The 20502-nt window shown below is 43.6% G+C and overlaps 1 protein-coding gene across 1 annotated transcript in view; it reads right to left on the bottom strand.

Annotated features, from left to right (window-relative positions):
• Window positions 1-20502, bottom strand: part of TRANK1 (tetratricopeptide repeat and ankyrin repeat containing 1) — a 50262-nt gene that overhangs the window by 15278 nt on the left and 14482 nt on the right. Inside the window, exons 4-14 of the mRNA XM_081164250.1 lie at window positions 19342-19492; window positions 17755-17873; window positions 16234-16317; window positions 15294-15432; window positions 14255-14386; window positions 12533-12703; window positions 10407-10568; window positions 8429-8683; window positions 6787-6963; window positions 1545-4520; window positions 142-341 (exon numbers count right to left, since the gene is read on the bottom strand). Of these exons, the coding sequence (XP_081020376.1) occupies window positions 142-341; window positions 1545-4520; window positions 6787-6963; window positions 8429-8683; window positions 10407-10568; window positions 12533-12703; window positions 14255-14386; window positions 15294-15432; window positions 16234-16317; window positions 17755-17873; window positions 19342-19492 (4566 nt within the window). The remainder of the gene's footprint in view (window positions 1-141; window positions 342-1544; window positions 4521-6786; window positions 6964-8428; window positions 8684-10406; window positions 10569-12532; window positions 12704-14254; window positions 14387-15293; window positions 15433-16233; window positions 16318-17754; window positions 17874-19341; window positions 19493-20502) is intronic.

Raw genomic sequence — 20502 nt, 5'->3', positions numbered from 1 at the left:
CAATTACTACAGACATGCTTAGTTTTATTAACATTCTGAAAAGCTGTTCAAAGAACTCAAGACAGCACACTGTCATTTACAATAGCGAAAACAGCAACGTTCTGTTCTGGTACAGAACATTATATGCTGAGAAAAGCCTACCTGATGCGCTCCAAACTCTATTGGCTGTGTTTTTCTTTTGTTGCCTCTCAGAAGAATTGCCAGATCGCTAACACTGCAAGATTCCAAGACGGTGGGTTTGGGCCCATCAAAGAGGCCTGAATCCCTAGGAAGACGATCAAAGGATTCTGGGAAATAGTACTGAAGCAAGTCAACAACTCCCGAGGCCAAGTGGAGAATACCTGCAAATGATAATGAGCAGGTAGAATTGACCTATTAAATTTGTCTCTCGGGTGGGACACAAAATAAAAGGGTAACTGAAAGGGCAATATTAATCTTGAAAAGTTAGCAAATGCCTAGCTCAAAACCGCAGCTGGGGCACAAAGCTGTTTTACAGCTATGGTTTAAAGGCTGCTTCATTGAGGGTGACCACATGAGGGGACAGAGAAGGGCAGAACATGGTCGAATCATATATCCTCCTTCCACATATCTGATAAACTCATGTTCATCAGAAAGGTGCACAGAAGTGGGTATCACAGAATCACCGCTTTAGACCCATAGGAACCAACCCAAGCTGGTGCCAGTGCCCAATCCTGCACAGCAGCAGCTATGAGAATCAGTCACCAAAAGCCTCAACAGTTCTGCGAAAAGTCATGTGGGATTGATTTGGGTTACATCTACGCCATACATTTAAAACACTATTATACTACTTCAACAGTCATGGAGAATCTTTGTTAAGATTGTTAAGGGTGCTGGCAACTGTTGCTCTGTGATGTCAGCACCCTTAAAAAAACAAACCTATAGTCCTCAGGATTCTCCGTGACTATTAAAATAGTGTTTTAAATGCATGTTGTCCATGTGATCTTGGACAGGGCCAACTTCCAGATCAGCAATGGCTTTACTGGGAGCAATGATTCTTCACCTCTTTTCTCCGTTCAAGAGATGCCATAATCAGAAGCCTGAATCAGAGAACTGTTGCAAAGATGGGTAAGAGAAATCACACCGGTCAAATGGCAGAATTACAGGAAAATCCTCTGTAAAGCAGTGCTTCAGTATAAGACTGCAGAGGATATCTGTACAAGCTAAAATAAATTCTCATTCAGCCTGGAAATTATCGTTTTCATTCTAGATCAGTGGTTCTCAGTTAGCTAAGTACAGTGGACCCTGTTTTTCAAAAGCCAAGCCATGAACCCCCTACTTTTAAAAACGATGATATTTTTATGGAAGTTTTTGTTATGTGAATGGTGTCACAGACCCTCTGGGTGGCTTACACAAACTGCTTGGGGTCCACAGACCACCAATTGGGAACCACTGTTCTAGGTTGTTCAACCTGAATACTTTAAAGGAACTTTAGCTTAATGGAGTACAGCTATCCTCTCTTTTAAACCTCTGTCTCCTCAGCCCACCCCATGTAATGTATGTATATAGATTTAAGATTTTGATACCTGAATGAGACCTGTAGTTCTGATAAAGCTGGTATATCCTTTTTGGTTTTCTAACAATACTCTGTTTCTTGTCAGCAGAGTTTTTGCTGGCATAGTGGAAAAGTGATTTCAAGTCACTGAAACGAAAAGCAACTCCTTGCATAATGCTCTGTGCTGTGTCGCCAGTCAGGAACATCGCATTCGGGTCATCAATGCATTTCATTAGCAATGCTAGCTCTGCCTGGGTGAAATCCTGAATTTCGTCCCCATAAAGCTCATGGATGCACCATGGTAGATCACTGAGCTTTAAGAGTCTTTGAGACAATTTGTGCAAGACATCTTCTTCATCAAAATAATTTCCTTGTGATCTTATTTGTTGGTAAAGGCTGAAGAGCTGATAAATTTCGCTACGGTCTTCTTTGAAGTTTGGGGACCTCTTCCGTCCTAGTTTTTTGTATTCCTCTTCTGTAAGTATGCCTTGGTGGCTGCTTAAAGCCTCAAAAGACCCTTTCAAGAAAGATTTTATTTCTTTCCAAACCAACGCTGGGTTGTAGGGACATTTGCCTTTTACCATTTTGGGCCAGATTTCATTAGCAAATATACCATAAGTCACAAAGACTCGAGGATCACTCTCTCTAATATGGACTTCTGCAACCTTTTCATCCTCATCATAATCCACGTCAACGTCTTCCTCTTCCTCCTGCCAATTTGAGATGGTGAGATCTTCTTTAGTAGACCATCCAGCAATGGTGCGCTTAAGACTTCCGTCTTCATTTCTCAGAAAAAATGGTTCAGGCATAGAGGCATCAAGGAGGAGCAGCAATTGTCTGGATGTGAGAAAGAGAGGAAAATTTTCATCTTTAACATCCTGAAGTCGGTGAACATTTGGTTCAAGGGGCTTGAAATGACTAGTTGCCTTTGAAGACTTGCTAAGCTCTATGAAGTTCCTCTGAACTTCTTGGCACAGAACATGGTTTTTGGTAACAAAGATCTGATGCAAGTGTTCCAGTTTGTCAGTTTCTTCTTCAGCATGTTCCTCATCAGAGTCATACCGTAAATTCATTTCTGGGTCTCCTAGATTTGAACCCTGTTCATCTTCATCCAGCTCTTGCTCATCTGTACTTAGAGAAGTTTCCAGTTCAGATGAATCAGTGGGGTCGCTACCATCTTGCTTTTCACTATCTTCCTCCTCAGTGCTGTTTTCAAAATGCATATTAAATTTCAATCTGTGCCACATCTGTCTGACCAGCAAGGGACCTCCTGCCAACTCTGCTTTCTCCCAGTAAGAATAAAACTTTTTCCAAAGCCTGTACAAGCAACAAGTAGTCTTCCCAGTTCCGCTCCGTCCAATTAAGATGATTGGCTCCAACGGTCTGGGGTTCAAGTCAATGACTGCGTATTCCAACTCACCCACTCTGAAGGGGTATTCAACAGCAGTGGTCATGTCACTGATGATATTAAGTGCCATGTTAGTACTGAAACTGTGAAATTTCATGATGTTGTATTCCGTTTCCACTGCACTAGCTGGGGGAAAGTATTCAGGCAGGACATGATCTTTTAACTTTTCTGGCTTAGTATCTTCAACATATATGCGAGGAATGCGCTTTTGTATATTCAGGTTAGAAGAAATTGGAGTTGCATTGATACCTTTAAGCTTTTTCCTCAAAATACAGGACAGCCCACGATTGTATGCTTTACATATCTTTTCAGCAGCAAGTTTAACAGCTTGTTTAACAGCGGCACGGTCAGCAGCAAGATCAACAGCACGGTCGATAGCGCGGTCAATGGCTCGGTTGAGTTTGCAGTGATCAAGCACAATGTCCCATATCCTGATGATTTCTGTGTAAACCCTCCCAGTTTTTTCTGTGGGATGTGTAGAATTCTCATTCTCTATTATCTTTTCCGCAGCCTCGCTACAGCGAGGAGAAAAGTCTATGGCAAGCTCCCAAAGCAGCCTGGCCCCTTTGTCCAACTTCGCCTCATAGAGCCGAATGTCACCTTTCAAATGTTTCAGCCTCTTTTGTAAACCTTGAGTCCATTCACCGTTTCCTAGCTGCTGAATTGCCAATACTACTTTCTTCTTCATATGGTGAGGGAAGCTTTTGTCTCCTAATTTCTTAAGCACCTCAGAGGTGCACTCAATTTCCCATGTCATATTATCAAAGTCCTGAAGGCACATCTCAATTTCCTGAAGCTGTCGATTGACTTCGGCGTCTTCTTCCTCTTCTGCTTTGGCCTCCTCAAGCTCATTCTGCACCTTCTCCCCCAATTCATCTTGGTCTGGGCAAGCATTATAAGCCTCATGGGCACACGCCTGCTGATATTCACTCTTGCCATCTACAATCCTAGTCATGGAAGGTGGCTGCTTTGGTACTTGGGATGCCACTGAGTTCTCTTTTGTTGAGACTTCATTCAGTGCGAGTTTTTGGATTAAGTGTGTGATTGCTTGTACAAGGCAATCTCGGAGAGTCAATGGCTTATTGGTATCTCTGAAAGATGAGCTTTGAACTCCAGCAACTTCTGCCTCTTCCTCTTCACGGGAAACAGCACATAGATTACGTTCTGTGTCTGACGGCAGTTCTTCAGGCGGCATTTTGGATGACCGTGCAGCTGAAGAATGGGTTGAATTTTGCGGCTCTGACTTGCCGCAAGCCGAAGTGGATTTCGGTATTTTAGTTTGATGTCCTGCCGCATCATGTCGCGACCTCTTCTTGTTCTCAGCCACAGCTTCATTCCAAGCTATAAGCATCGGATCGGTCTTTTTTATTCTGTGACGCACATCTCTGCCATATTTATTTTTTAAATTCAAGTTAATTTCAAACTTTGCAAGCAAGCCCAACATTTTCTTAACATGCTTTGTTAGGTTTTTCTGAAAAATAATGTGCATGACTGTGTCCCCATTCTTGTCTCGCCTATTGGGACTAAGATACGAAAATCTGGATGGATCTGATTCGTACAGTTCTAGAAGGTGACTCAATAAATGTAAGCCATTCTCATCTAGAGAGAGAGAGAAAAAAAATATACAAAATTAAGTTTTGTATTTCCATTTGCACAAGCCACAGTAATATTTTACATTAAAGTTGATCCTTTTTATCCATACTGTACAATGCTCAAAGTGGTTCATAACCATCTCTGTTTCCATCCTTCAAGTTAACTTACTTCTAATGAGATGCTGCCTACCAGAAACAATAAAAATTTACTGGCCTGAGAGAAACCTATGGAGGGCAGATATTTCATTCCAAGTAGAAGGAATTCTCCACCGCCTTGGAACAAGTTCAGAGTTCTGCAATCTCTTGATCTAGGCAGTGTTAGGTGACTTTTCTTTTTAATCCTTTTGACCCACCTTAAGGAATATTTATTCGTTTTCGGAAGGGGGTGGGGAGTGGAAGAATAAAAAGGGTGCTTCAAGAGCTTCACTATGCATACAGGTTGCCCCCATTTTACTCCCATCTGTCATCACCAGCATATACCGTATTTTTCGCCCCATAGGACGCTCCATCCCATAGGACGCACCTAGTTTTTTGGGGGGGAAATAAAGGGCGCCCCGCCCGCCGGGCGGCAGGCTGCTATCCGCAGCGTGGGGAGCCTTGCCGGGACCTCCGGCAAGGCTCCCCACGCTGCGGATGTCTGCCTGGCGAGGGGGGCGCTCTGCTTCAGGGCGCCCCGCCCGCCGGGCGGCAGGCTGCTATCCGCAGCCTAGACATCCCTGCCGGATCTCCCGTAGGGCTGCCTAGGCTGCGGATGTGTTCCTGAAGCCTAGAGAGCGAGAGGGGTCGGTGCGCCTGCATTCGCCCCATAGGACGCACCCAGATTTCCCCTTCATTTTTGGAGGGGAAAAAGTGTGTCCTATAGGGCGAAAAATACGGTAGATTCTCCATACAATGCAATGGTTCATTTGTTCATTTGTTCCTGGCGAGGGGGGCGCTCTGCTTCAGGGCGCCCCGCCCGCCGGGCGGCAGGCTGCTATCCGCAGCCTAGACATCCCTGCCGGATCTCCCGTAGGGCTGCCTAGGCTGCGGATGTGTTCCTGAAGCCTGGAGAGCGAGAGGGGTCGGTGCGCACCGACCCCTCTCGCTCTCCAAGCTTCAGCAAAAGCCTGCATTCGCCCCATAGGACGCACCCAGATTTCCCCTTCATTTTTGGAGGGGAAAAAGTGCGTCCTATAGGGCGAAAAATACGGTAGATTCTCCATACAATGCAATGGTTCATTTGTTCCTAATTAACTTGGCTAAATCTCTCGGCTCTGTTGAATTTTATACTTAATTGTTCAGGTAAAGCTTCCAAATGAGGTAGCTCTCTAAGACAGGACAGAAAGGAGAATAAAAAGTGCCACGCTGTGTTCTTTGATATTTGAAAGAACTAACGAATATTACACATGATGTAGGTGGTTTCATTTGTTCATGGAACCCCAAGTTGCCCATTTCAACTGGCAGCAAACTCTCTGGGTTCTTTGGCAAAGATTCTTCTTACGATTTGCTGCCCACAATTCTTCCGAGAAGAAATCATGGGGGGCAGTGTGGGGTAGTGGTTAGAGGACAAAGACCTAGGAAACCAGGGTTCAGATCCTTGGCTCAGCCATACAGCTCACTGATGACCTTGGGCCAGCCCGCTGCCTCTCAGCTTAATCTCCTGCACAGAGTTTGGAGTTTGGATTTGATATCCCGCTTTATCACTACCCGAAGGAGTCTCAAAGCGGCTCACATTCTCCTTTCCCTTCCTCCCCCACAACAAACACTCTGTGGGGTGAGTGGGGCTGAGAGACTTCAGAGAAGTGTGACTGGCCCAAGGTCACCCAGCAGCTGCATGTGGAGGAGCGGAGACGCAAACCTGGTTCCCCAGATTACAAGTCTACTGCTCTTAACCACTACACCATACTGGCTCTCCACAGGGTCCCCACAGGGTCATTGTGGGGATAAAAATGGGGAGGGAGAACTGTGCATGCCTCCAGGAGCTCCTCGAACAACAACAAAACAACAAAACAACAACAATAATAATAATAATTTATTATTTGTACCCGCCCATCTGGCTGGGTTTCCGGCTGGATGAAAGGTGGAATATAATTGGAATAATAAATAAATTAATATGGACTCTACACTGAGCTATGGAACATTCCCATCCCCTTCCTGGTGGTTTTGCACACCATGGTACTGACTTTGCAATAGTGAGAGGATGGCAGGAGAAGCTGCAGTCAACATGGTTGATGAAGGTTATAAACTATTTCAATAAACCACCACCCACAAAAATACCAAGTCAAAGTCCTTACCTTTCTTATCAAAATAAATGGACAACGCAGCATGTAACGGGGTATCGCCTTCTGCCATGGATATATGGTGTGGATTTGCACCCGAGCTCAGGAGCACACATGCCAGCTCAAAATCATTGCTCTTTAAACATTTCTGAAGCGGTTTTTCATGGCTTGCTCTACTTCCCTCAGGTGACGCTTTGGAAAATGATATTACAAATACCAACATTACAAGCACATGCTACCGGGGATCGGGGGAAACAGCAGCTAAATTTCAACAATTCTAGAAAAGGCACAATGCATCCACAGAAGCTAGTGAGATTAACAACAAGGATTTCGCTATGACTGCATGCAAGCTGCCCTTTGTCTACTAGTGTTTAGGTTGGAGGGGAGAATGAGATGAAAGGGCGGCTTTCATAGCACAGCCCCATGATAAACAGGACAGAGGTATGGAAGGCATAATGGGAGCCTCTCTCTTAAGTTTAAGGCAGGCTTAATAAAAATGCGGCTCCCTTCTACAATTGGATTGAAGACTTACACAAACTCGCAAAATATGAACAACGTGCATATAAACGCAGACTTGCTATGGACAGATTCAATGCTATTTGGAATCCACTCTTACAAATACTGTAATAGGTTAAGATCTGGTGAAGTACAATACAGTGGTACCTCAGGTTAAGTACTTAATTCGTTCCGGAGGTCTGTACTTAACCTGAAACTGTTCTTAACCTGAAGCACCACTTTAGCTAATGGGGCTTCCCGCTGTTGCCGTGCCGCCGGAGCCCGATTTTTGTTCTCATCCTGAAGCAAAGTTCTTAACCTGAAGCACGATTTCTGGGTTAGCGGAGTCTGTAACCTGAAGCGTATGTAACCTGAGGTACCACTGTAACAACTTTGCAAAATATACAGTTTTGGGTCCCCCCCTTCCCCCTTTATTCTCCTTTATACAAGGGTTCTGTTTCTCTGTTTCTTTCTCAAAACAGCTCAAAAACAAAGTTTATTTCCATGGGGGCACTGTGGGTTCTTAGCGCTCTGTACCACAGTAATTCCTAGCTTCTGCAGCCATCTACAATCAAGTTAAACCAAAGGATGGGTACATCAAGCTTGCAACTGAGCTAGCAGTACCAAAGCAGCTCATAGCGTCACAATTCAATATTGCTTGATTGTAACCCACACCACCAAGCCTCTGCCACCAATTTTGCTTGGTCACCCTCTGCTCACATAAAGCGCCATCTTATTCTGCAACACAATACCACAGCTTTTCCACGCCATAGTTCAGCAGGCACAAAAGGCTATTTGTAGTTACAGTCTTACCTTGGGTTTCGAAAAGCCTAGTTCTCGAACGTTTTGGCTCCCGAACGATCGAAGCCTGGAAGTGACTGTTCCGGTTTTCAAACGTTCTTTCGGAAGCCAAACATCCGACGTGGGTTCCGCAGCTTCCGATTGGCTGCAGGAAGCTCCAATCAGAAGCTGCACTTTGGTTTTCAAATACTTTGGAAGTTGAACGGACTTCTTGAACAGACTCCGTTTGACTTCCAAGGTACGACTGTAATTTTTTTTTTAAAAAAAAAAAAGGCAGAAGAGATAGACTGGCATTAGTTTAACTCAAGAACGAAGAGATATTCAGATCTTCAAAGAAAGTCTGGTTTCTGTGAATACTCACCTCCCCTCTGGATCAAGCATCTCACGAGATGCAGCCGTCGCCCATCTGACCTGTCCATGTCTTTCAAGACAGTGCCAATGTCAACGTCTGACAGATTGCAGTTCTTAATAAGGCAGTCTCCCAATGTCATATTCCCTGTGGTTTTTCGGGTCAGCAGCAGCATAACTTCATGCCACCTTTGCTTCTCCAGCAACAGCTTTATGAAGCTGCTGGCGCATGCAGGAGGAATGTCACAAACTATTTCTTCAGGAATTTCTGAAAGTAGTCAAAATAAGGCTGCCATTATGCCCAGCAAAGTTACAAGATCTTTGAAATACACTTGACTAAAAAAACAAATTCCTTGGCACTTCGGATTTGATTATTGCATGTGTATTGCACCCCATGGTTTCATTCCATCCAAGTCCCTTCATTCTCATTTGTTCCCTTCTTGTTTTTCCTAGCTTTTAAAAATGCCTTTTCTTCCCTTTAATGTAGTTTTCAGAACAATTAAAAGAGGTAGCATTTTACCTGCTTTTTCCCTAGTTGTATGGAAGTTTCCCTCCAACTGTTATGCTTCTGCTGGCATGTACAGTGTGCTGTGTTTGTGGAGCACATTAAAGACAAGAGGTACAGTGGACCCGCTGGATATGAATGTAATTCGTTCCAGGGGTCCGTACATACCCCGAAAAATCAGCAAGTAGAGGCGCCGCTTCTGCGCATGCACGCGCGGCTAAACCCTGAAGAATACACTTCTGGGTTTGCAGCATTCGCAACCCGAAGGTAACGTAACCCAAGAATCCACTGCAAATTACTTTAACCCGCTTTCCAGGAAAGTAGTCCGGAGGGGGGGGGAGTGGTATATGTATCTCTTCTAGATACTCACTGAATCAAACCCAGTGGGGCTTATTTTTGAGGAGGCCTGGATGTAAACTGGAAATTCTAATCTGATTTAGACGTGGTGAAATTTTTCGTTGTTCTAGAAAAATCCAAAACACTTTCACCTTTTGCTCTGTCCGTAATATGTCACAACTTCTATCTTATTTAAATGCCAACTGAATACGTTGACATACAAAGGTGGGCACTGATTGCCCTCCTCAAAACACTTAACACAGTTGTGCATTATTAAAAAAGCTACAAACCTAGGGAAGAAAAAACTGAACTCCCCATAAACCTGCAAAATAGCCAATGTGACATTTCAAGTTCTCTATTTAAGACAGGAAGAAGGCAATGAAAATACATCATTGTTTCCCTTTTGTTTCTCAGAAAGATTCCATTGGTGTCTCCTATTTGCTACAAACCATAGATCACCAACTAGCACTAGGGTACATCAAACTTTCTGGCAAGCACTGAAAGGCTTCTAAGTGAGGCAGGAGCTACATCCCCCGACAACAAGTGCTTTTCTTTCGTTAATCCAACGATGTGATACAATTCTCTATGCTCCTTGACTCAGTTGGTTACCTTTCACAGAAAATCAGTTTGCACAGCACATTAAAATATCCAACTGGACAACTTTTGCCGCCTAGAGGACAATATAAATGCTTTGCAATTAAGACTTTCTATCTGATATGCTGATCCCTCCGAAGACCGAAAGTGGACATGCATCAGGAATGCAGCTGTCAGTTTGGGGTTTTATGGAGCACATCAGGACAGGAAAACAAAGCAGTTAAAATGGATTAGTAAATATTCAGCCTTCAGAACGTTCAAGTAGATAGCAAGCAGAGGATTGTATTTCAAACTGCTCCTATGTAAAATATCCCCCGGTGTGCTAATTTCCTACATACAGCAGCGGGGTGCAAGGGGCGGCAAGACTTGAACAACTGCCAAAATTGGCTATTTAGATGAAGCAACATGAACGCTCAAGTTCTAGAAATATTAAGTAGTGGAGGATTGGTCTTTATAGCAAACATTTTACTTGGTTTCCAAGTCATCCTTGTGTTTCGGAAATGATTCAAACATGTCCCTGGCATCTATCAGATACTGAGAATGAAAAAATATTTACCTCTTACTGAATTCAGCAGGTTCAGAAGCCTCTGAACTTTTTCATGCCTCAATACACCGATGTTATGCACTCTCTTTTCCGAACGACAAAACCTCACAAACTGCTCAAAAGCATCATGAAGCAAGGCAACGTTGTCTGCAGGGCCTGTGCTTTCAGTCTGCTCTGTGGGGAACAACATTGAAAACCTTTCTGAGACATTTTCTCTCTTTCCTTTTTCGACGGGAACAGAGCTCATGGATCTGCAATCCATGATAAGGGGATATGAAGGAAAAAAATCAATAGTAAAGTGGTCCAACATTTCTGCTTCCAATAGCCATATATTTCCCAAAGACCAGTGGTTTTCAAATTTTCCCGTCATCCAAAACCTTCCGCTGTAACCATCTTGAAAGAGGCAGCTGGGACAATACCTCATGCATATAATCATGCTTATAAAATCATGCCGTTTAAAAAGGGTTACAGCTTTTAATTGCTATGCCATGGGACGGTTTTCCTCTTCAGGAACACATCAAGGTAATGTGCCTTGGAAATCCTGTAGAAAATTCTAGGAAACATTCTTGGATAACTCTTTCTGTTGGACACATAACTCTTTTGTGTTGCCTATAGATAGCTGTGATGTATGGAAGTGAGAGCTGGACCATAAAGAAGGCTGATTGCCGAAGAATTGATGCTTTTGAATTATGGTGCTGGAGGAGACTCTTGAGAGTCCCATGGACTGCAAGAAGATCAAACCTATCCATTCTTAAGGAAATCAGCCCTGAGTGCTAACTGGAAGGACAGATCCTGAAGGCTCCAATACTTTGGCCACCTCATGAGAAGAGAAGACTCCCTGGAAAAGACCCTGATGTTGGGAAAGATGGAGGGCACAAGGAGAAGGGGACAACAGAGGATGAGATGGTTGGACAGTGTTCTTGAAACTACCAACTTGAGTTTGACCAAACTGTGGGAGGCAGTGGAAGACAGGAGTGCCTGGCGTGCTCTGGTCCATGGGGTCAAGAAGAGTCAGACATGACTAAACAACAAATACAGTGGTACCTCTAGTTACGAACTTAATTCGTTCTGAAGGTCCGTTCTTAACCTGAAACTGTTCTTAACTAGAGGTGTGCTTTTGCTCTTGCTGCTGCTGCACCACCGGCACATGATTTCCATTCTCATCCTGGGGCAAAGTTCTCAACTCAAGGTAGAGTTCTTCCAGGTTAGCGGAGTTTGTAACCTGAGGCATTTGTAGCTAGAGGTACCACTGTAGATAGTTGTTGGACCTCAGCACTGGGCCCATAACCAAAGAGCATACCCTGGAATAGGACTGAGGAACATGTCCCTCTCCAGAAGTTTTTAGACTCCAATCTGCCCCAGCCACTGCTCAGCGATGACGGGAGTCTTGAAAAATCTGGAGGGCCATCCCTGCTCTAGAATACACCCCCAACATTTCTCAGCCGTTGTGAATTGTAGGAGTGAGCAAGATTCTTTCAGAGAAGAGTGTCTGGCATCTTCTTTCTGAAGATGACCTGAAAAGTTTCAGAGGAACCCCAGAGTTTCCCAAAAGAACTTTAGGGGAAAGCTCCATCTCTAGCACATAACAACACACAATTATATGTATCAACCAAAACAACGTCGCCATGCATCCCTGTCGCTCAACTGGTGAGATATTATTAGTACAGTAGCAGGCACACAAGCCTGAAGGACTGCACAAATCTCCTCGGCCTATGTATGCTTGTCTCAGCTCTGCACCGGTACTGATAGCTGTCATAGTGTAGCAGCTTTGGGTTTCCAGTATCAAAGCCCAGTTTCAAAGCTTTGGCGACAAAAACACTTTGCAAAAACCTAACAGGAAACCATGGTTAGGGGTGGGAAGTCGGGACATGGATGAAATTAACACAGAGATGGAGAGGAGAAGAATGATCATGACGTCCAGTCCCTGAATAATGGTTAAATGTTATGTCTACAGCAGGGTTTCCAGCTGTTTTTGGACTACAGTTCCCATCATCCCTGACTACTGGTTCTGCTAGGTATGAATGATGGGAGTTGTAGTCCAACAACAGATGGGAGACCCAACCTAGAAAACAAAGAGGACACTTTTGCCGAGTGAGGGTTATTACTGAATTCAACAAGCAGGCCTGTCTCTGAAGTACCTGGTGACTCATCCTGGTGTAGATTAAATCTTTCCTTGTGCTTGCTGATTATATCTATAACCCTGAACTTCTTGTGTTTTTTCAAGATATCCATAGCAGACCTTGACTGGGCATCACAGATCTTTGGATCCACCCCAGCGTTCAGAAGCATCACCACGTTTTCTATCAGATCTGAAATACAAAACAAAAGGAGTCTGCAATATTCTTGACTTGAATCACAACAGGCTTCATGTCATGAGTTCAGCTTTGTGATTTGACACTTGCAGGAAGGAAGAACCTCTGAGAAGTGGGTGGCGCTCGTATGCAGCCGTTCTGAAACTGGTCCAAAGAGCAAACAATGAGTAACTGATTGCAGCAATCCATGTTTGCCAGAAACATCAAAACACTCCACTCGTTCACCTACGCCTGGTCTGTCACACAGGGAAAAGAGGATAACAAAAACTGCAAAAAGTTCCCAGGTCACCAGTTTGGGCTGAGAAATATATGGTGGAGGATTCACATTTTGGGTGCCCACTAGACTGATAATTTTTTTTTTTTTTAAAGAGGAATATAGGTGCATTTTTCAAATGGAACAGATAGATGCTTAGTTTCTCCCCTTCAATCTCAAAAAGGATTGCAAGACAGGAAGCCAACAAGACACCTGCTTCCCCCACTCCCTAGTGCAAAGCAATACAAATCGTTATTTCAAAAATACTGGGAGCACAAAATTATTGCTTTTCAATGGTGGCTCCAATCTTATGGAACTCCTAGGTTTAGATGGCCCCACTGATTCTGGGACCTTCTACGCCCAGAGCCATTGTTCTATTAATTAAATACAGTCCTTCCTGAGCATGTCTTTATCCCATTATTCATTCCCTTTCTGCGACAGCAGTGAATTTATTACTCATGTTATTCCAACTTTTCGGTCATCCAAGTGGCTCTGGGAAAATCTCTTCCATTAACACGATGATGCTTACTACTGCCAACCCACTTACCTAGGAGTAAGCCCCACTGAACTCAATGGAGCTTATTTCTGAGTAGATCAACCTAGGATTGCACTGTTACTGAATTAGAAGCCTACTCTTGATGCTGGAACAGACATTTGTTTTCCCACTGCCACCTCGTGGGCAAAATAAAACTTGCAGAAACTATCATGCTACAATTCTATGAGAATATGTCCACTAGAGATGGTCTCAAGGAAAGCAGATTCCTAGTCTGAGTATTCTGTTCAAAATGCAGCAACACAAAAGCCGGTCTCTGTTAAAAGCACAATGTTAGCCAGAGTTAGCCCTTTCTAGGGTTTCTGTAAAAAGAATAGGAGAACAAGAATTAAACTAGCAAGATAGTGTACAGTGGTGTCTCGCAAGACGAAAATAATCCGTTCCGCGAGTCTCTTCGTCTAGCGGTTTTTTCGTCTTGCGAAGCAACCCTATTAGCGGCTTAGCGGATTAGCGCTATTAGCGGTTTAGCGGCTATTAAAGGCAGGGCAGCTTAGCGGCTAAAAGGGTATTAGCGGCTTAGAAAAGGGGGGGGGCGAAAAAAATCGCAAGACTCGCAAGACGTTTTCGTCTTGCGAAGCAAGCCCATAGGGAAATTCGTCTTGCGAAGCGCATCGAAAAACGGAAAACCCTTTCGTCTAGCGGGTTTTTCGTCTTGCGAGGCATTCGTCTTGCGGGGCACCACTGTATTGTCCAAAAACCAGGTTACCTAAACACACACACATACACTTACACACAAACTTACTTTTCATAGGGTAGCCAGCTGAATGAGATGCTACAATGTGGAGAACTGTGGCCCCCTCTTCATTTTGCTGGTTGATAAGATCCTTCAGTTCAGGCTCATAATTCAATAACCAACTGAAAAGGTAGTTTCCATCTAAATAATTAAAAAGAAGAAATACACCATCAATTTAAGGAAGACTGTGCTTAACCTTTCCAGAATACATAAAAAGGATAGGATATATCTTTGCAATATAATTTATTTTCCCTGCTTGGCTTTATCTAGTCTAGTTGGTGTATAGCAAAGAACCTTGCAGGGCAGGGATAGCCAATGTTCTTGGCACACGTGGCACAAATCAAGTCCAGAATATGAAATGGTGCCAACTCTAGTTTGACGGTACAGTATTTTTACAGCTCCTCCCTGCTTTGGGCTTAGTTTTCTCTTTAAGACCAGTTTACGGTAAAGGTAAAGGGACCCCTGACCATTAGGTCCAGTCCTGACCGACTCTGGGGTTGTGGTGCTCATCTCGCTTTATTTGCCAAGGGAGCCGGCGTACAGCTTCCGGGTCATGTGGCCAGCATGACTAAGCCGCTTCTGGCGAACCAGAGCAGCGCACGGACACACCATTTACCTTCCCGCCAGAGTGATACCTCTTTATCTACTTGCACTTTGATGTGCTTTCGAACTGCTAGGTTGGCAGGAGCTGGGACCGAGCAATGGGAGCTCACCCCCTCGCAGGGATTCGAACCACCGACCTTCTGATCAGCAAGCCCTGGGCTCTGTGGTTTAACCCACAGCGTCACCCGCATCCCAGTAAGACCAGTTTACAGATACTCTTAATATACTGAGGAAGGGAAAATACCAGACTTTATAACATAGCTACTTCTACGCTGCCCCCAACAAGTGTCCCCCCATCCAAAGGCTGGCCAGCCTATATTGTACATCTCTCACTATTTTCATAGGACCATAGCTTTACGTTTTGCATATAAAATTCATCTCCAAATTACCTGCAGCACCATTCAGGACATCATTTATTTTGATTTGATTTTTTTTAAGCACTTACTTGCTTTGATACAAAGCATGATGATAGCATGAAGAGGATAGGTTCCAACACTTCTTATATTTGCTCCGAGGGAGACAAGCCACTCCACCAGTTTGGGCACCCTTTCCATTTTTTCATACTGGCCAAAGAGAACATATTTCTGGTTCAAGAGAAACAAAGAATACATGTATAAGGCTCTGGTCACTTGGTGCACATAAAATCTCAATCCTCCATCATCACTGTACAGTGGTGCCCCGCAAGACGAATGCCTCGCAAGACGGAAAACTCGCTAGACGAAAGAGTTTTCCGTTTTGGAGGTGCTTCGCAAAACGAATTTCCTATGGGCTTGCTTCGCAAGACGACAATGTCTTGCGAGTTCCTGCTGGGTTTTTTCCCTCCCCCCTTTTTCTAAGCCGCTAAGCCGCTTATCAGCTGATCCGATCAGCAGATAAGCCGCTAAAAGCCGCTAATAGCGCTAATCCGCTTATCCTTCAATGGGCTTGCTTCGCAAGACGAAAAAACCGCTAGACGAAGAGAATCACAGAACGGATTCTTTTCGTCTTGCGAGGCACCAATGTATTATGATAAAATCCCCACCACATAGAAATGCTGATGATTAGGCAGCATAACTTGGATACAAATTTTATTTCTGTTGACAGTAGTATTTTATTTAAGCACCATGTTTGCCTTAAATAAACAAACTAAAACCCTGTTATCCACGTCCACCCACAATTAAGGGAAATAGACAAGTCTGTTAAAGCAAGCTAGTAATGGATTTGGGTTGTTTTTTTTTAAGTTTGCTGGACTGCATGGAGGCTCCTCTTATACCCTTTAGTTTGTACAACATATATTCGTTACCTATGTTACCTGCCATTCATGCAAGCCCTCTGGTGAAATCCATTTCCTAATTCCATTCACCCAGGCCCCAGTAAAGGATTTCTACTGGAAGATTTCGACAAACCTCAAACAGCTCTCTTAGTGATAAATTGGTCACTTGCAGATTCCTTGGCAACCGGTCTTTCTCAGCAGCCAACACTAGGCAAGACTAGGGAGTGAGGGAAAAGATTTTTTCGTTAGAACTTCAAATGCATGTAGACCTCACATCTTTTTCAGATCACAGCGACACCTGGTGCTTTTGCTAACAAGAACAATTCTTTGAAACTATGGAAAGCGTGAAAAGGAAATATATCTGGCTGTATTCTGATTCTATTTTCTCTGTCTAGGTGCTACTGTTAGTGAATAAACACCAATACCTTAAAATTTTGCTTTTCCGGAATCACCAAAGATTACACCTTGTTACTGTTGAATGAGACAGAAGTGTTCACTTGCTGGGGGAAGGAAGGGACAACTGAATTCAGTATTGCTTCCTCAGAGATTATTGGCATCAGTAGAAAGGTGAGAGTTAAGAACCACCACATGTGTATTAGATGAGCAGCGGGTATTTGCTTCTTTTTGCTTATCAACACAGGTTACTATTGCATCAGGCTGCAAGAATGTAATTACCTAAACATCCATGAAACAGCGTTGGAAGTAAAGAAAGTGCTTTTTGCTGCACTATGACCTGCCAACGTGGAGAAAACTGCAGTGGTTGTCTTTTCCTGCTCATGCTACTGGTTTAGCTGCTGAGAGCTAAACCAGTTTGGTTTACTGTTCTGGCCTCGTCATTGGGTCTCACTTCAACAAGCCACCAAGTTTTGTCCTTGGCTTGCCATTGTGGTTTGTTTGGAGTGAGATAGACCACAAGACAATGCTCAGACATAACATGAAGCCAAGCCATGGCTGAGCTCCCAGTAGCATGGCAGCAGGAGCAGAGAACGACTGCAATGGCTGTGGTTTTCTCCCAATGCTTGCCTATTCACAGCAAGCCATACAGTGGTGCCTCGCAAGACGAAAAGAATCCGTTCTGTGAGTCTCTTCGTCTAGCGGTTGTTTAGTCTTGCGAAGCAAGCCCATTGATTAGCGGATTAGCGCTATTAGCGGCTTATCGGCTTATCAGATAAGCGGATAAGCAGCTTAGAAAAAAGGGGGGGGAGGGAAAAAAACCCGCAGGAACACGCAAGACATTTTCGTCTTGCGAAGCAAGCCCATAGGAGATTCGTTTTGCGAAGCACCTCCAAAACGGAAAACTCTTTCGTCTAGCGAGTTTTCCGTTTTGCGAGGCATTCGTCTTGCGGGGCACCACTGTAGTTTGGCTTACTGTTACCTACATGGTCTGTCTCTCTTTTTCCTTCTTTAAAAGGTGTGAGCAAAAATAATGAACACTACACCAAAAACTGTGCTAAGCTTACAAATTAAGGAAGCACACCTACAATTCACGTCAGCTTATCCCAATTCTAAGTTGGGCTATGCAATCACAGGGCTGAAACGTCGAAGCAGACAGATTCCAGAACCTGCGATCACCTACTGTCATACAGGTTTTGAAAAGCCAGCCTGAGCTCAGGAGAAAAAAAGATGTCATTATTTACAACGATAAGATGCCTACCTGCCACAGTCCTTTTCTGGCCAGCTTTTCAATCACCTGTTGCCAAATTGGTGGCGTGAAATTATCGCTCACAATTTTTTTACAGACGGATAATAAATGTGGGGTAATAGTCCTTTCATCTAGAAGAAGAAGAAGAGTTTGGATTTGATATCCCGCCTTTCACTTCCTTTAAGGAGTCTCAAAGCGGCTAACATTCTCCTTTCCCTTCCTCCCCCACAACAAACACTCTGTGAGGTGAGTGGGGCTGAGAGACTTCACAGAAGTGTGACTGGCCCAAGGTCACCCAGCAGCGGCATGTGGAGGAGCGGAGACGCGAACCCGGTTCCCCAGCTTACAAGACTACCGCTCTTAACCACTACACCACACTGGCTCTCATCTAAAGGGGGGCAACACGAAACAAGAGAGGCTTAAGCCTGCATAACCTTCATCATCATCATCATCATTTACAGTTTGTGCTCTTCCAACTTAGGAAATCCCCTCATGGCATCAACAAGGAAGGGGAAAAGCCTTTACACAACAGAGAAAACAAACTGCACAATCACCAATGCTCTCTCCCTAGGGCTCCCTTCAGCTGATCTATGCAAGCAACAGAATGAGGTAGGAAGTTGATGGCAGAATGTTGTAGTGGTAGAATGGGCTACATCATTTCAGCCTGCAGGTTTCCAATGCACCAAAATTTATACAAACAGAAAACTAACGCAGTCGGCGGGGGTAATTTCGTTCTTTTCCTGCTCTTGGCTTTCTGTCTGTAATGAGTTTTCAACATAGGGAAGCGCTGAAAAACATTGTCACCCACCTGCAGATATAGCAGGGGGCAATGCCAAATGTGCAGAATCTGGGCATAGGGATTGGAGCACAGGTTCCTTCCTATGCCCACCACGTCGTGCAAAGAGAACCACCAGACATCGTGCGCCTGAAAGCGCACTGCAAGCATGGTTCTTCCATCTGCTCCCTGAAGCCGCTTCTACGTGGCTAACTCCCTCGCTGGGTCAGGGCAAAGATCTTGCCGTTTTAACCTAGCATTGCAGACATTTTACCCACCAGCCCGAGGTCACAAATCCATTTTGCAAAGGTTACACTATAAGGATGATTGTGGACAATGACCTGGTTTGCACATCATTGTAAGCAATACTCTGAAACACATTATAAATGACTGCGAATGAGAAGCCCGCTGCTGCCTGCTGCTCAGTTATGACGCACTAAGCCTGTAAAAAACACACACACCATGGATTGGCTGGCTTAGTGCTGGGTGCAAACCAGTGTAGTGGTTTGTTTATCTCTGAACAAAACACAAGAAGCAGCCAAGTTTCTTTCTTGGTCTATTGCTTATAGCTTATTTGGAGAGAAATAAACTACAAGAGTTGGTTTACACATCCACTCCAGAGTTTGTTACTCAGCTCAGCAAAGGGAGTAGTGAACCACTTGGATGCTGCTCATTCATGGTAATCCATAGTTTCTTTCAGACTACGGTTTACTGTGATTTGCAAATGAGGCCATTCATTTCAGGCACTCACCAGCCATCAGCTGCCCCCATCCTGTCCTAATTGTGACAGTTTAATGAAGACAAAATCTCACATTATCACTTACCGTTAACACTTGAGAAGATACCGACTATAAAATCAGAAATTTGAGCCACATCTGATGAACCATGGAGATAGTCTAAACCTTGATAAAACGTTTTAACAGCATCGAGAGGCTGTCTCAATTTAATCAGGGAGTAGCCAGCTCTATAGTACCCCTAAGAAAGAAAGAAAGATCCCAAGAGTCAGTCTTTCACTTCAGGAATATATGTGAAGGCTAACAGACATTTAATTTTGAATTTTGTTTAATCGGTTGCCATCAATTTGATTTTAACTAATTTTTATAATGAAATATTTTTAGAATGTGTTATTATTTGACTGTTATTTGGTTGTTGTTAGCCGCCCTGAGCCCGGCTCAGCTGGGGAGGGCGGGATATAAATAAAATTTATTATTATTATTATTATTAATAGCAACATTTCAATATAAGAACAGAATAACCTAGCAGTAAATACATTTAAAATGGCAGGGTTGAAACACTTTTGCACCAAATACAATGGGCACTATGTTTTACTCAGAATATATACTCAGATATTAACAAACATGATAAAATTAAACATTCATTTGGTTTATTATGGCCTTCTCAACTACGGGAGGGTGATTGCTTTTGTTTCTTCCTATGGTGTGGCTTTTTTTAACTTGGATACAAATCTTATTTCTGTTGTCAGCAATATTTTATTTAAGCACCATGTTTTTTGTGTTTTTATATTGAAAGCCATCCTGTGAGCCTCGGATGAAGGGTGGTGCAGAAATTAAATAAATAAATTTCTGAACGGGAACGCTGTTCTGAGCCAACAGCTGCTCCGCAAATAAGTTTATGTTCCTATTAAGTAAAAGTGACTTGCAAGCCAAAACGTGGAGCTTCCGAATACAACAAAATTTAACAAGCAAATGCAAATCCAAAGTTCTTCAAGCTTTAAGCTCCTTTAATGTCAGCGCTCAATCCTTGCATTTCCGGTCTTGAAATCTCTCTGTTTAAGAGTCAAACCACATATTGCTTCAAAATATCTTATATTCCGAACTCTTAATCCTTATTTTATCTTTTAATTAAAAAAACAACAAACCTGCAACCTAGGCTTAGAGAATCATAGAACTACAGAGTTGTAAGGGACAGAGCCGTCTTTCCTATTGGGTTTACTGACGCGCTGCGCCAGGGCATTGGCCTCTCAG

The sequence above is a fragment of the Podarcis bocagei genome, assembly GCF_964188305.1.
Source record: "Podarcis bocagei genome assembly, chromosome: 12".
Taxonomy (NCBI): domain Eukaryota; kingdom Metazoa; phylum Chordata; class Lepidosauria; order Squamata; family Lacertidae; genus Podarcis; species Podarcis bocagei.
Note: the sequence above shows the minus strand (reverse complement) of the source record. Positions and strands in the feature narration are given on the sequence as shown.